Source organism: Pseudoliparis swirei, chromosome 22 (genome assembly GCF_029220125.1).
Source record: "Pseudoliparis swirei isolate HS2019 ecotype Mariana Trench chromosome 22, NWPU_hadal_v1, whole genome shotgun sequence".
NCBI classification, from domain to species: Eukaryota; Metazoa; Chordata; class Actinopteri; order Perciformes; family Liparidae; genus Pseudoliparis; species Pseudoliparis swirei.
Genome location: NC_079409.1, coordinates 12,639,623 through 12,655,739, shown reverse-complemented (window position 1 = coordinate 12,655,739; position 16,117 = coordinate 12,639,623). Strand labels below are relative to the sequence as shown.

The 16,117-nt window shown below is 41.2% G+C and overlaps 2 protein-coding genes across 4 annotated transcripts in view; one reads left to right on the top strand and one right to left on the bottom strand.

Moving 5' to 3' along the window:
* The window catches only part of adam22 (ADAM metallopeptidase domain 22), a 52,608-nt gene that overhangs the window by 18,726 nt on the left and 17,765 nt on the right, over positions 1-16,117 (bottom strand). For all 3 annotated transcript variants that reach the window (XM_056443715.1, XM_056443712.1, XM_056443714.1), the window contains exons 5-10: positions 14,778-14,860; positions 10,663-10,726; positions 1,469-1,535; positions 1,294-1,370; positions 615-680; positions 237-308 (exon numbers count right to left, since the gene is read on the bottom strand). In XM_056443715.1, coding sequence (XP_056299690.1) covers positions 237-308; positions 615-680; positions 1,294-1,370; positions 1,469-1,535; positions 10,663-10,726; positions 14,778-14,860 — 429 coding nt within the window. The remainder of the gene's footprint in view (positions 1-236; positions 309-614; positions 681-1,293; positions 1,371-1,468; positions 1,536-10,662; positions 10,727-14,777; positions 14,861-16,117) is intronic.
* cldn12 (claudin 12) lies at positions 1,965-6,524 on the top strand. The gene is made up of 3 exons (XM_056443717.1): positions 1,965-2,201; positions 3,313-3,569; positions 3,663-6,524. The coding sequence occupies exons 2-3, from the start codon at positions 3,351-3,353 to the stop codon at positions 4,503-4,505; spliced, it is 1,062 nt and encodes a 353-aa protein (XP_056299692.1). The 5' UTR covers positions 1,965-2,201; positions 3,313-3,350; the 3' UTR covers positions 4,506-6,524.

The following is a 16,117-nucleotide window of genomic DNA, read 5'->3' as shown; positions in this document are numbered from 1 at the left end:
CTACAAATAATGAAACTTTTAAATATCTGCCTCCGTACTGTTGGGACTGCTGTTTCAGTTCTCTGAAAACTCATGACTGGCTGGTTAATGGCTGCACGCAGCATATTATGTGCCAGGAGGTTTCAAATGTAGAGTGAGGTTGGTTAAGTGAGAAATCAGTTCAATGTGCGCTCAGCTGCAATACCCGGAAGTGCTTGTGGCAAGCTTTCCAAGAAGAGGATCAATACAATTCTTACCATGTCAGCCATATTGACCACTGACTTTGCATAGTTATTTGTGTGTCCAACGGAAAGCCGATGCTTCTTGTACTGAAGAGAGAGATCAAGAGAGGACAGAGAGGAGAATATTAATTTTAAGCCATTTAAATGTGTATAATGTGCATTTGATCGCCCCAAATATCTCCACCATTGTGTGGAAAACATGTCAGTCCCAGGGATTTTAGTCATGGCCATTTGGATCTAAACTGTCTGGTTTATGCACAATGAAGGTAGTATTTGGAGTTATAGAATTAACAATTTTACGATATACACCATAATATATATATATATATATATATATATATATATATATATATATATACACCATAATTAAACAACTATACATTATCTACTTACCATTAAATGGTCATTGATCACCATCAACTGAATGTATTTGGTCTCATTGTGTGACATATGTGGAGCCTGAGAAGAAACAACAGAAACAAACCTTTTCTCAGTTTTCTTCAACCAAGATGTTTCTATATCAATGACAATTTTAGAAGAATTTTAGAACATCACCCACAGTAAACACAAAGATCAAAGTCATGGCTTTTGCCTTCCTAAAAAAAGAAACGACAAATCAATAAGGTTGAACTTTGCAAAGCTGAACCAGGTTTGTCTTAATTCCAAATAAAGATGAGAGCAGCTGTGAGGGCTGAGGGGCCGACAGCTGCAGACATCTGACTGTGTATGAGAAAACACGAGGAAGCAGCACACTCAGAAGGTAAAGATTTAATGAAAAAATAAGGAGAGAGGTGGGGAGCTGTTGTGTGGGAGGAGAGTGAGGAAACAGCGCGCTCCCTTTATCTTTAGGAATTTACCTCAAGCATACGGGGAGGGAGAATCAGGAGCAGGAGAATCAGGTTTGAACAAACAGCATCAAGAGCATAATTATCTCTCGATCTCACACAAGAAAACTCATCTCAACATGTGTCCATCTCCTAATGGGGATGGACTCATGTCAACATGTGTCCGTCAGCATCCATCTGCTAATGGTGATGGTGTTGTTACAAATATGCTTGCAGAGGATTCATACCTGTCTCTTTTTTCTCCTGTGAACAACTCTTGACCCGGGAAACGGAGGACTGGGAAAAGGCGGCTCTGGAAAATCACCTAGAAAACAGAAACATTAATAAATGAAAATGTATTTCACTACTTTTTATCTATATGAATCATACAATAAATTCCTTCCTTTGACATCATCATCTTACCTTTGAGGAGATCATTAAATCCATCATGCCTTGCAGATTTATATATCATGTGAATGTGGACATCTCCCTGAAAGACACAAAAAGCAGGATTTCATCAGTGAGGCAGATTCCTGCCAAAAGACTGACAGGAAAGTCAAGCAGACATGTTCCAGTTCACCTGAAGTAAGTGTCCAAAAATACTATGTCCATGTAGCTGTTTGATTATGTCTCATCTGTATGGATGACCCCTATGTTGATTTTGTGTATTTGTATTTGTTATATTGCACACATGCACAATAAGCTCAAGGGAGACACATAATTGGACAGAAACACATGTCATATCATCATATGGTTGTTATAAAAACAAACATAAAAAAGGATTTGGACAGAATATTTGGTTGACTTCTGCCACCTCACAACATAATTTGCAGCTACTGAAACAGGATGTCAACAGCAGACCAACTTATATGTTTGGAATGAAGGGATTTATATATTTGTAAACTATTTTTGGACATATTTACTGTATTTGCTCTCCTGATTTATGTAGCTACTTTTATATGTAAGTCGAATTGTATTTGTTAATGCTCTGCACGCATGCGCTAACCACCTATGAGCCCTACGCTGAGGGAATAAACAACAACCGAGAGAATAACACAACAACCAGGGGAAAGGGTCTGGTTTAGTTTAGACCAGGTTTGAAGGAGGTGAAATGGCACTTTCGATCTAAACGCGACCTACCTGCTGAAGATAAACGGTATGTGTTCATGGTGAATGTTACTCTAGTCGTGTTTGAACGCCGCGGGGAGGATTTCCGGGACGCTACAGGTTGTTGTAACTAATGCTACCGTATTAGCAGCGAGCTAAGCTAGGTAGCTAATGCAACGCTCAGTCAGCCGACAAGTAAACATGTTGTGGTTAGCTCGTGGCTAACTTAGTGCAGATGTTCACGGGAGATTTTAGCGAGCAAATATGTTGAAATATGCAGCTATAAATCTGGTCATAACGTGACATGTCTCGGCTTAGGGATGAGTCAGATGGCTAAAAGAGCTAACGAGCTAACTAATAATAACTTGAGCTAGCTGGCTAACTAATAACGTTAACTAACGAATAATAACATGAGCTAACTTCACGTTATTGTAAGCTCGCTAGTTGATGAACACTGTGTGTCTTAATAACTTGTATTCGTGTTATGTCGATCACACAATTGGATTCAATGTAATATCAGGTGTATAATGATGTCATGCTCTTAGTCAGTTTACTATCACGCAGTTATATTGGCACGATGCATAGTTAAGTTACCAGAATGACTTTAAAACGGAACATAGCACTGCTTTACTTGTTTAAATCAAGATGAAGACAAGGCCACCAGACATATAAATCAGTAAGGGTTAGTAACCAGGACATTTGGCGTTCGGAGTTTCTTAATGTAAAGTTTCCACACGGCCGGTCGGTCACTGCCTCGCTGCCACATAAAGATCCCTTCAACACCTCTCTGCTCATTGTGGAGCTGCTCCGTCGTCACTCTCGCCCTGCAACCTCAGCTTCATTCATTCCCACTTTGTTTGCTGATGAAATGAGAGCATTGTTTCTCGGGGACGGCAGATATCGGGTCAACTCCACTGGAGCATATAAATATACAGGGGGGGTTGCACATAGCTAGGTCAGCCTGTGGCACAGTTAGCTTGTGCAGTAATAATAGTCGTAGTAATGGGGCCATTAGGAGAAGCTTGTATAATTATGACTTTTTTTCCCCATGATCAGGAGTTCTGTGTAAAGAACGACAGTCACATTATGGGCCCATTTCCTTCCTCTGCATTGACCTGTCACCTCTTTCTGTCTGACTTACTCTTTATCTGTTCAAACAGGAACTCTCCTCGCAGACTCGGTTCCTGCCGGCGCCGCCATGTCTTGCCGGGACATCCACGCCACCAACGCTTTTGCCTTCATCGTTGCCTTTGTGTCTTTGGGAGGGATTGCTGTGGCAGCATTAATCCCACAGTGGCGTGTAACGAGACTCGTCACCTTCAATCGTAATGCCAAGAATGTCAGCGTGTATGATGGGCTGTGGACTAAATGTGTGAAACAGGATGGCTATTCAGGATGTTACTACTATGATTCAGAGGTACTGCTTTAATGCTTGCTCTCCTCTGCTCATGCTTTCTCCTTTCATGTCCGAAATAATCCTAACGGAAGTTATGTCTTCTCATGTTTCCAGTGGTACTCTAAAGTGGACCAGCTGGATCTGCGGCTGCTGCAGTTCTGTCTGCCCGCGGGCCTGCTGTTTGGCTCTCTGGCCTTGCTGCTGTGCATGGTAGGAATGTGTAAGACCTGCTGCTGCTCAGACGAGCCTGAACCGGACATTAAGACCATCAGATTCCTGGTCAACAATGCAGGCTGTCACCTGGTGGCAGGGACGTTCTTGTTCCTAGGTGGAGCCATCGCCATCGCACCATCAGTGTGGTTCCTGTACTGCACCAAGGAAATGAACATCAGATATGATAACATTTTCTCTGATGGCTTTGCTGTGTATGTATCTATCGGCTGCTCTGGAGGACTAATGCTGGCCGCCCTACTGATGTTCATGTGGTACTGTATGTGTAAGAAGTTGCCTTCACCCTTCTGGTTGCCCTTTCCCTCTATGCCTACCTCTCTGTCCACTCAGCTTCTCACCGCCAACGGATATCCTCCTTCCCCAGTTTATGGTCCTCAGCCCTTCCCACCACAGACCTTTCCTCCCACAGTTATCGACGCGCAGCCTTATATGACCTCCCAGGGCTACACGCAAAGTGTGATGGCCCCTGCACAGGTGTACGTGTCTCAGATGTCTGCGCCAGATGGGTATGGTTCAGAGGTGGGAAGGAACCAGGCCTACAGCTACGCTCCCTCGCAGAGCTACGCTCCATCTCAGGGCTACGCTCCATCTCAGGGCTACGCTCCATCTCAGGGCTACGCTCCATCTCAGGGCTACGCATCCACCTACGCAGGCCAACGCTACTCCTCCCGCTCACGGATGTCTGCCATAGAGATCGACATTCCCGTGCTGACACAGGGACAGTAAGAGAAAAGCTGTTGATATCGTCAGCACATTAAAGGCTTCTGTCCATGAAGTATATGAGAGTTATTTACAGCCCTTTGAGGGATTCATTCAGGGTAGGTCTGTAAATAACTGATTGTAGATTATGAAACTCAGTCAAAAGAACCCTAAAATTATTATGAAGGACAAGCTTTTCCTAAAAGCGAAAAGCACAATATCACTGGTGCAAACAACACTGTATTCAGGTTACTATTGTAGAAGGGGAAGCACCGATTTCCTGCCAAAAATACCTGAAAGACATATTAGCCAACTAGCCTTTTTTTACTCTTTTACCAGCAGAGCATGACCACAACAAATGGATCATAACTTGTTAAAGTGGACAATGGACCATTGTACTTGATATAGAAAATTGTTACTCGCATTTGGTGTGTGGCTGAATATAAATTCCCACTCTTGCTTTTAGATCAAAGAAGCCTTGATGATGGCTGCCAAACATCACTGACTGCTAGTCAGTGATGTTTCTGTTACATTTGTGTATGTTGGACACATTCATACTCAAGTGAATTGTCTCTTGTCTGTGTAAAGCTTTCAGTGTAGAAGTATAATGTTATCACTGTACATTACTTAACATGCTGTGGTTCTAAATGGACAACTACTAACTGACTCACCTGCTATAATATATTTTGTGTTTGTTGTGTAACATGAATTGTTAATGTCATATTGCCCCTGTGAGGAGCAGCTGTTGAAGTTTTTAATGCACTAATTGTGTGACTACTGTGCCAGTTTATATTGCCTTTATTCACTGACTTTGTTATAGTCTTAAGTATTTTCTCATATTATTTCATCATTTATTGCAACATAATATTCCAGTAATGATATCCCACTTTTTTTTGTGCTGATTTTGATCACTGTTGAATTATTATAATTGTAATTATGAACAGTAATTTAAAAAAAACACTACCAGGAAGGCGAGTGCTGTTCATCTGCACTCAACATGTCTGCTGATAATTAAAACTATTGCCAATTTAGCTGGAGGTGTAATGTTGTTAAGTGACTAAACTGTTTAACTTTTTGCATAATGAGCTTAGACATGATCAACAATTCTTAAAAGCTTAATATGTTCATCTTATTCAACAATGTTGACGTCAAATGTTTTTCTACACTCATCTTTTTTTGTTTTTATTAAAACATAAATCCCAATGTACCTTCGGTAATAACAATAAAGCTAAACTAGACACACAATAGATCTTTGGATTGTGAAATAATTTATTGGAGTATTGTATCTATCCTCACTCAATTGTCAGAGGACTACGAGGAGCAACGAAACAACATTTCAGTCTGGATTACAAACTGTAGAAGAGATCTGCTCAATGGAAGCTCTGGTTTCCCAGAAATGAATCACAATAAAATGTTATACTTCTGTCCTCTCATGACTCCATATTGCAGCTAACGTGACACAATCATTATATTTTCTTACTAAGGAAGGTCAAGTTAACAAATGTAGTGCACAAATCCACAATTTTGCCAACAGAAATACAATATAGACCTACATGCAACTAATGATTCCTTTTATTATCAATTTCTTCAGAAATCCTACAGCTTTGCCTTGGTTTGACTTTAGAGCAAGATTTTAGTTTAACCTTCGTAATGAAATGTGCACTTTACTCTGAGAATAAAAACTCAATGGCAGAGGCCCTGAACTTTGATCGGCTCTGTACGTGAATATGTAGGTTATCATATCAGACTCCAGCGAGCAGTGTATTAAAATGAATCTTTTAGCACTGCAGTGTTTTGTCTTATCGTAGATGTCGTCCTAGTGGACTGAGAATCTGGATTAAAAGCCACCAGCCTAAACTGCAGCAGCCATCATTGGAGCCAACTCCTGCTTTCATGTCACACTTTCATGTTGACTGAGAATTTATTGGTTGATGATTAATAAGACCATATGACATAGATGCCTTTATTATTTGTGGCATATTGTGTAAATGCTACAAATATTAGCAATAGCCTTTAATGAACTGTTGTAATAAAGCATTTTCTGGACCAGTGCCTTCTTTGTTCCCAGATCTTCACTCCCATCTTAAAAATACAACCACAGCACAGAAACCCGGCAGGGAGCGTGTAGTGATGGAGATTAAGGGTCTAAACACAGATGGCTTTCATGTGTTGTGCTACAAAGAGACGGGGTGGAGCCTAGGTTGCCAGGGGAGACGGTACCTTGGACAGAGAATACTGGCTCATGAATATAAAGCAGGGAGGGGTAACACGATTACCATCACTGCTCTCCGTCCGCATGTGTGAGTGAACTGGTCCAGGTTTACTGGGTTTGAGGCCACAGGGAGACCCCCTTTTTTTTTTTTAAACATCCAATCAGTCATTACTCATCCTGAGATTCATTCCCAGCTTGAGCTAGAATTTAAACGAAATCCTCTTGGCACCTAATGTAAGCCCCCCTCCCCTCTGCAACCTGCCACTATCCCCACCAGCACACCCCTTACTTCCTCCGATAATCCCCCACCCCCTCATCCTCAATTATCCTCCCAGATTTGGGAATATTTTTACAGAAATGTAGAGATGATGATACCTTTTTTTTAACCAAACAAAACCTGCAATTCTCACATTTGAGAACAATGTAATACGTTTTAGTCCAGATTGAAGCTATTTTAAGGTTGGACCTTTTCACGAGTCATTCGTGGCGATCGCTTAATATCCATCGGGGTCAAATTCCCTTTGTCCAATACACATGCAACACTAATGACATTCCCATCGGCTGTATTTTTTTTTCAGTGCTGATTATCAAACGTTTGTATGTACATTCTAATCATCATCGTAAACTGTTTACAAAAATAATATTTAAAAAACTGGAAGTTAAACTGAAGAAATGTAAAGGTAAATTTTGTTTTGAAGTTGTTTCTGAAGCTGTTTCACCAGCATTCTCAATTCATTTATGAATTGGCCTGTATGAGGATGTGTTTTTCCATCTGTGAGCAGCTCCTTCATTTCCTTTGTGCATTGCATTGTGGGAGAACAGTTTACATCAACACCAGAGATGACTATTTCATATTAGTGAGCACACTGTCTGGTGTGAGTATACTTATTCATACTACATACACAAATCCTTCTTAAAATGTGTATATACTTGGTTAAAAGCTGCTAGTTTTGATGTTTAATAAATGACTTAAGCCATTAATCGATTATCAGAATACTGCTTTGTCTTCGTTCCTTAGCCTTCATAGTTGTGCTGCTACACTGAACTCACAGTAGCTGCAATATCAACCAAACACAGCACTGTGCTCTTCTCAGTGCCCACTGAAAGTGAATAGTCAGAGCCGCTGGGACGTAGCCGCAGGGGCCCTGAGGTGCAAGGTGGGGTTGGGAAGGTGTCCAAAAAACAAGAGTGCTAAACATATGGCGTTTTCTGCAAGTGCAAGTCAGCATCACACATACACAAATACTCAAGTTGTATGCAAGTTCACTCTCACACAAACATTTGCAGACTAAAGATTGCAAGATTTACATGAAGCTTCGTAGAGCTCCTTTAAAAAAGAGACTTCTAAAATCCGCTCCGGAAGCACAGTGTTTTCTGTGTGCCTGTGTGCCTCTGTGCCTCTGTGTGTGTGTGTGTGTGTATGTGTGTGTGTGTGTGTGTGTGTGCGCGTGTGTTGGTACACAGGGTACACAAGGATCACTTGGGCTTTTGCAGCACACATCTGTGTGACAGTGGACGGCTTTCAGACAAAACAGACTGTCAAAGACACAAAGAGATATTTAGGGAGTGAAATAGAGAAAGAGATAAACGGAGAGGAGCCTTGAGATGCAGAGAGGGAGAGACGGTCACGGCGGACCGTCGCCTGCAGGGAGCAGACGTCCAGCGCTCCGAGCTGACAAACTGACAGCCACTGCTGGGCTCGGGGGAAGATCTGTCCTGGGCATTGTTATGCAGAGAGGATTTCCTCACCTAAAACACCAAAACCATCACAAGCAAGGGCCAAATATATTTCCTAAACCACCTCAGTACATCTACTGCGGTACAGACAATTGTGTTTTAAATAGTTTTCAGTATTTAAGAAGTCTAGATTCTTTGATACTTCTGGTATTTTATAAATAAATGCTGACACTGTGTCACACTTGGCGAGGAAGAGCGAATATCTCCAATATGCAAAGTATTTCAATCCTTTACCGGAGCAAGAGTTGTAATACCACAATAATAAATAATGCATTAATATCTAAGCAGCATTTTAGCTGATCAAGGTGTAACTGAGTTGTATTATGTCGGGTAGTTTCATTTACAATAATACAATATTTGATGATACTATTATATGTTTTGTTTGTAAAATCTGCCACTACAAGGTAACTGAAGCAGTCAAAAGCAACATTTAGACTTTAGCTTTAAAGTTCTTCTAATTACAGCAATCAATTTGAAATGCACATAAACATAGACACTTTTTGGGGCGGCTTTGTATATGTGTTAGTGTTTAGGCCTAATGTTTGGCATGACGCACAGAAGAATAAACTGTAGAATCTTTTCCCATCTGAAGGTGCATTTTACGTCACTGGGCCTCTTTGAAGGACCAAAGAAAAGCTTGCAAGGTCTCTGAAGACGAGAACTGCAGCAATATTCTGAGTATTCTCTCTCTCTCTCTCCCTCTCTCTCTCCCTCTCTATCTATCTCTCTCTTTCTCTTTGCTTGAATAATTCAGTCTCTCCAGAAAACACTGGAGAGGAATGACGGAGGCAGAGATAAAGATGAGGCCAGATGAGGAGGAAGTCACAGAGGAAGTGGAGGAGAGACGAAAGCCATGACAAATAAATAAACATAGTGGACTGAAGCATTGTTGTGTATCCTTCTTTCTATTATTTTTCTTATTTGAGCAATCTTTCACATTCTGAATATTCTATTGCTTTAACTTATAGATAGATAGATAGATAGATGGATACTTTATTAATCCCGAGGGAAATTTAGGTTATATGTTCCTTCCATATTGTATGACTGTGATATAGCAACGGACATAACAAACCAAAGAGTTCCTCTTGTTTTTTATTTTTTTCTGCATAAGATCCCCCCCCAAAAAATACCAACAATAAATTTGTTTGCATAGCTCATCCTCCATCTCTGTACCTGCCTCATTCTCATCCCTTTTTTCTCAGTTAGCAATCCTCTTTCTGAGCTTTATATTTTCTCTTTACATCCATCCATCCTCTTTATTTCCTCTCCTCTCCTGTCCATTCTTTCCACACCGTTGGCACTAAAGCTGTCATATGGGAATGAATCTTATGTAGCCGTGTGCCAGGCCGCCACTACCAACACCCATAGTGCACACACACACACGGGCCCTGACCTCTCTGATCGTGTCTCCTTTCCTCCCTTCCTGATTAACACCAGAAACACACTTCTTCTGGACGTTTTTAATTAAAGCAGAAAGAACACGCACACAGTATCAGCGGCTTGTTCTTTCACTCTCATGCTCAAGGCGTCTTTAGACAATCTCAGATCTGTCCTTTCGTAGCCACCATAATGCCTGTACTTGTTATTTTTTATTTGGCTGTAGACTTTTCTGCTGTCTGTTGGCTTTGATGCCCATCAAATATCTCTGTCCTGAGACCTGTGGGTCGCACTCACGGCTCATTAGGAAAAGTAGCGACAAATGGTGTGTGATCTGTAACAGACTCTGATTTAGTCCAAACCTGCCCTCAGGACTCTAACAGACCAGCATTAACCCTGCAGTACCAGGAACTCTTTTCTCACCATCTATGTGCTGCACACACAGTCCTGTTGCACAGTGACCTCCAACCAGGTAGAAAGAATGAAAGATTTTGGAGCAAATAAACGAGTGTGAATATACAGCCACACATTTGTGTTTAAAAGGAAAACCAATACACCAGATCGTCGTAGTAGCAAATGTAACTAAACCTCCTGAAAAACCAGCCTAACGAAGCCTAAACATTGTCGATTGAAGGGTTACTTCCGTTATAATAAAAGCCATCAGGACTAGAAAGGAGAACTCAATTTTGAATGAAATATTGATGCAACAATATCTGATAATGGTATAATCAACAGGACTGAGAGGCAGCTGGACATGATAAGATGAAAGGATGAAAGACGGGAAAAGTGATAAAACCGTCAAGAGGAACCTTCACGGCTCCGACAGAGGACATAAGCGTTTCTGTGAAGAGTACTTACATTGCTGCTGCCCTGTCCACCAGGTTCAATCATGTAGGTGTGATTGCCATCAAAAAACATCCCACTGAAACATAGAGAGAGGAGAGCACATGTCAACACCAGTTGTTGTTGTTTAATTCATCACTAAATAGAATAATGCATCTGAATTCAACTCCTCCTGAGCCATCAGTGTGATATACGAGACAGTTCAGTGCTTGCCCAGAGGCCTTTATTGTATTATCATTTGTCAGGATAATAACTGAGCAGCTGCTGTCGTGCTTTATGTGGCCCATGTACGTCTTAGGAGGGGTGGAAGGTAAAGTTAAACAAAATGCCATCCAATCATCTCAGAGATTCCCCCACGCAGCATTGCTTAAAGGTCACCTCCGGATGTCTGGAACAATACCGAAGAGTTTAGACGGCTTGAGCTAAGACACTTTTGCAAAAGATGTGTGCAAATCACGATGGCTCTCTCGCACATTTATTGGAAAATGTAATGACTTCATGTGTACTTAACATCTCTGAATACATTCATCACATAAAAGTGTGAGAGGAAGAGGTCACAGACTACAGACGCACATCATTTTGACCGCGCAATCATTTGAAAATGTCAGAGATCAAATTGTCATTTAGCAGCCGAGTGAAGGTCTTTTCGTCTCTGCCCACCTTGCGTGTGCATGTGCACGGTAATGGACGTCATCCATGAATTAACTTTATCTGAAGCTTTTAGGAGATTGGTCGAGTCAAAGTCATGAAGGTAAACTCCTCCCACTGCCTTGGTGCTGCCTCCTTTTGGCCCTCAACACACAGAAATCACCTTGAGCATGCACTCTCTGTCCCGGGCCAACGTTACACTCACAGCAGATTACACACACAGAAAAAGATGGCAACGCAAATAAAAATGTGTATTACTTCACACACCTTTTGGTCTGTTTGTGTTCTACTTCGTGTTTTATCTTCCCTGCATTGTTTTGTCCATTCAATATCTTGTGTCATTGTGAAATTGAATACTATAAATAAAATATGTTACATACAGAAAGTTTAGCAGCATGTACAATTTAACACTTATTTAAGTTCACAAAATATGTTTGATATATTTCTTGGACACCCAAACCAAACACTGCTCACTCTGCTAAGACAATAAGAGGAAATTCACGTGTATTCCATTGTTTCCTGAATTTTAAAAGACCTGAAAATCTATTTTCTCAATTCGTGATGAGATCCAACATGTACACACACTCTTTATGCCAATTCATTCTGGTTATTTCATGAGAAATGTCTCAATCTAAAACTGATGACAGTTGCCATTTTAAATTAAATTTGATCAAACCACACCCCACAATTTACTATAAGTGTAAAACTCTGCTAAATACCTAAAGCATCTATAATCAATATTTCTTAGAATAATGTATCAAATAACTCATAGTAATGAACCTACAGAGCATTATAACCTGAATCTGCAGTTTCCCACATTTAGTACGTCCACAACCTGTTTTCAAGTCGCGCTTCATAATGTTGCACGAGTGGAAACAGAGGAAGCCAGTTGTTCTGATTTAAAAGCAGATTTAAGTGGCTCAATATTTGAACTTTTCTGGGATATGATGTAATGTTCAGGCTGATAATTTCTTAACCAGAATGAGGTTTTGCATGTCAGTCACAAATGTAAAACATGGAGGATGCGCTGAACAGGAACCTGAGTCAATGGTTAACTGTCTGCTTAGAGCACTATCCTGCTGTATGCTGTTAGTACCCTATAGTATTGCAGAGTAAAGTTTCTCTGTTTGAGCTTGTGTGTGTGTGTCTGTGTGTGTGTGTGTGTGTGTGTGTGTGTGTGTGTGTGTGTGTGTGTGTGTGTGTGTGTGTGTGTATGTAAGATAAAGCGAGACAGTGAGAGAAAGAGGAGAGAGCAGGATGTATATTACAGTAAACACCTGACTCAGCATAAGGGAAATACTCTGCCTCTAATGTCTAACCCCCCGACACCAATGTGCACTCCCTGAACTCCCTCGCTCTTACTGTCTCTCTCTCTCTCACCCACATACACACACACACACACACACACACACACACACATTAGTGTGTGCTGGGCAAACTATGGGTGTGTCTCTGTCTCCTTTATACTGTCAGCTTGTATATTATATTAATTTGTATATCCACATTAAGACTTTTTTATGAATATTAGATTGGAGCCATAATAGCAATAACAGAAGTCCGCAATATATACTTTTGATCTTGTCTGTCACAGTCTGAGCACAACCTTCAGGTCTGAAAAGAGAAGCCAAAGTGGAAGTGCCTTACACATAGAATAGAATAGAATATACACTTTTATTTTTTTTTTATTAAAGGGAAATTAGTTTATTGCATCCTTCATTATATTTATTAAGGAGCAGGGTGGGTGATGCGCCGGCAGCTGGGGGTTCAGGGCCTCAGTGCCTTGCAAGGAGATGACACTGCAACTGGGGGGAGCGGGGGGGAACCCCACAACCCTGCGGTTGCAGGACGGCCCTCTTACCCCACTGAGCTAAAGCTGACACTGAGCTAAAGCCGCATTCTTTCTAATGGCCAGCAGGGGAAGACTCCTCTGGTTTGCAAAAAGTTAGATTTTATAGAATTTAATGAGAAAATGACCACCACAAATAATTGATTTATTACCTCAGTGAACAATGTAAACATGAGTCTTTGGTCTCAATCGCTAGTTTCACAGATTCCTCCATATAACATAATGTTCATTTGTTAGATTATGGTCCCATTTAGAGTGAAATAGATGATACAGCTGGGAATGCTTTTGGACGTGGCCATCTTGTGATTGACAGGACAGGACTTCTCCGGCTTGGGGTTTGTCCGTATCTGTGTGTTACAACTTTAACACTTTCAAAGTGCATTTTCAGTTCATGAGAGTAAATTGGAAAACCTTTGGTCCCTATAAATATCTTACGTTTGGTTGCTCCATCCTCTCGCGTAACTTCTGATTCCAAAAAGCTAAGATGCCAAAATCCAAGATGAGAACAGCCAAAATGTTGAATTTAAGGCATTGAAGGCCGTTCCGCAAACCAACGAGGACTTCACTTTGCCAACGTCCACTTCTTCACATTATATCCTAATCTCTCCTACAATGGACTGCATGTCCAACACATTCATCTTGTTTGGGTTTGAGTGATTTATGCCTTACTTTTCATTATTTAGTGTGCGGCACTACATAACTTGCTGTGCTGACACATTTCCCAACATGATCCCACAATCACATGAAATATGCAAACACTATTACAAGCTTATTTTAGCTCATTCAGCAAGTATCAATCTTGTTTCGACCACTGGCCTTCGATTAGCTGAATATATTACTCTGCACTGATTATTTTCGTTTGGACGGTATGTTAAGAGAATTCACTGAGATGAATCAAGCTCCGATGAGGCGCAATGGATCGAGAATAAAATGAATACAAAGATTCCTGGTAATGAATGAGCTGTAGATTGAACTGACAAGGAGATTTTTCTTTCTGTCTTTACAGCAATAATGCTATACATTCGGCCTTTTTCGTTACCTAAAAAACCTAAAGAATTAATGTTAAAATACATTTAAAAAGAGCTCATGTCAAATATACATATCAGGTTTGGTGTGGGTTTTTTCATCTCACAGTATGTTCACAGCTTTGGGAAAATACTGTTTCCCTTCAGCCAACGTGTGTAGGCAACTGTGAAAATCCGTATTTTATGTGAATGATTATTCATCGGTGCCAATTTATGCACGTTTTATATTAATCGCATAAAATGACATTTAGTAACAGAGTATACATGTGCCTCTCTTCTCTTCATATACTCACATACTATAACACAAAAAACTCATATACAGAGTACAAGCACTCCTCCCAGAAGGCCGTGTTTCTGACCCATCTCGCTGCTTTAGAGCACACACTCTAAACATACCCACGTTCACAAGAGAAGACACCTGAGCAGCACCTGTCAGTGCGAATGATAACCTGCATCACGAAAAATGCAGAGCGACAGAGAATGGCTGGCTAACTCGATTACATTGACCTCGTGAAGAAACGGGAGCGTGGCCGATTACCTGCACACGCAGAGGCAGCGATGCTGGCTGAGCCACACGCACGCATATCAATACACATCATATTTATACTTACGACAATCCGTGACAGGTTGAGACGGCCACGAAGGAGTGAGGGACGTCTCTGACCTTCCCCTGGTAGTAGCAGTGCTCTCCTCCCTGTGGGAAACACACTCACAGATTAAGATCAGACACATGGTTGCCTCATGAAGCGTCTCATGCGCTCAAACAGAGACCAGTGTTAGTCTGACTTATTATAGACGTGTGCGTTCACTGCATGTTTATGTGTGTGTGGTACATACACACACTTTGAAATGAACCCATTCACATCCTACCTTCTGTGTTTTAACCCCTTCTGAGAGTTCTCTGTCCTCCAGCCTGACTTCTACCCACTATAATAAGCATCAGTCACAAGTTTTTTCATCTTGTCACAACTCTGTCTTGGCTCTCTTTCTCTGTCTGCCTATGTGTGTGTGTGTGTGTGTGTGTGTGTGTGTGTGTGTGTGTGTGTGTGTGTGTGTGTGTGTGTGTGTGTGTGTTTCTTTCCCCTATCCGCGAGCATAAACACAGATGTATTTCCTATAGATGTGTATGATGTCTAAGTGTCTAAGTGCTCTGCAGGCCATCTCTTCCTGGTCCATTTCTTGCTGCCTAACAGCCATTAGGCAGGAAGCCCGTCTCCCTGAGGAAACGCAGCTTTTATCAGAGGATCAATTTCTGCCCAACAGTTTGATGCTATGGACTTCAAACCCCGGGCCCGGCTCATGAGTTTGTGTGAGGGTGCATGTATGTATGTGTTGTGGTTGTTAAACTACGTGACCAAACGTAAGTGAAAACCTGAACTGCAGGCGTAATGGTGATGACTTTCAATCACATTTTTAAACAAAAAATGAGGGCTTTGTGCAGGCTAGACATAAAAACAGGAGACAACTTTATTAATGGACTTGGATTCCTCATAGAGATATCATCATGCTGAAACAGGAAAGGGTGTACCCCGAAAAATTGTGTTAAGCAGCTGCTTAGCTTAGCATAGCATAGAGACTGGAACTAGTTATCCTGCTTTGTCCAAAGGCAGCCAAATGTGACCCTAGACCCTGATCTAGAGCTGATCCTGGTCCTCATAGATGTAAAGTTATACTATTGTGTGTGATCTGCATTAATTGTTGTCATTATGTCATTATTGGAGTTAATTTGCATAAGTCAGATCAATCAGATTGCTGTTGTTTTTCTCTTTCTCAGTCCAAATGATGTCCCTCATAGCGTTCTCCTCTATATTTCCCATCCAAGATGCATGGCCAGAGTCAACCAAAAGGACGAAAGCAAAGTTACCAGCTGAGCTTTATAAGAGAGGGAAAATCAATCGAATATTTGCACTCAGCGAGTAAACGTATGGGGGTTGCAACGAGATAAGTTGTA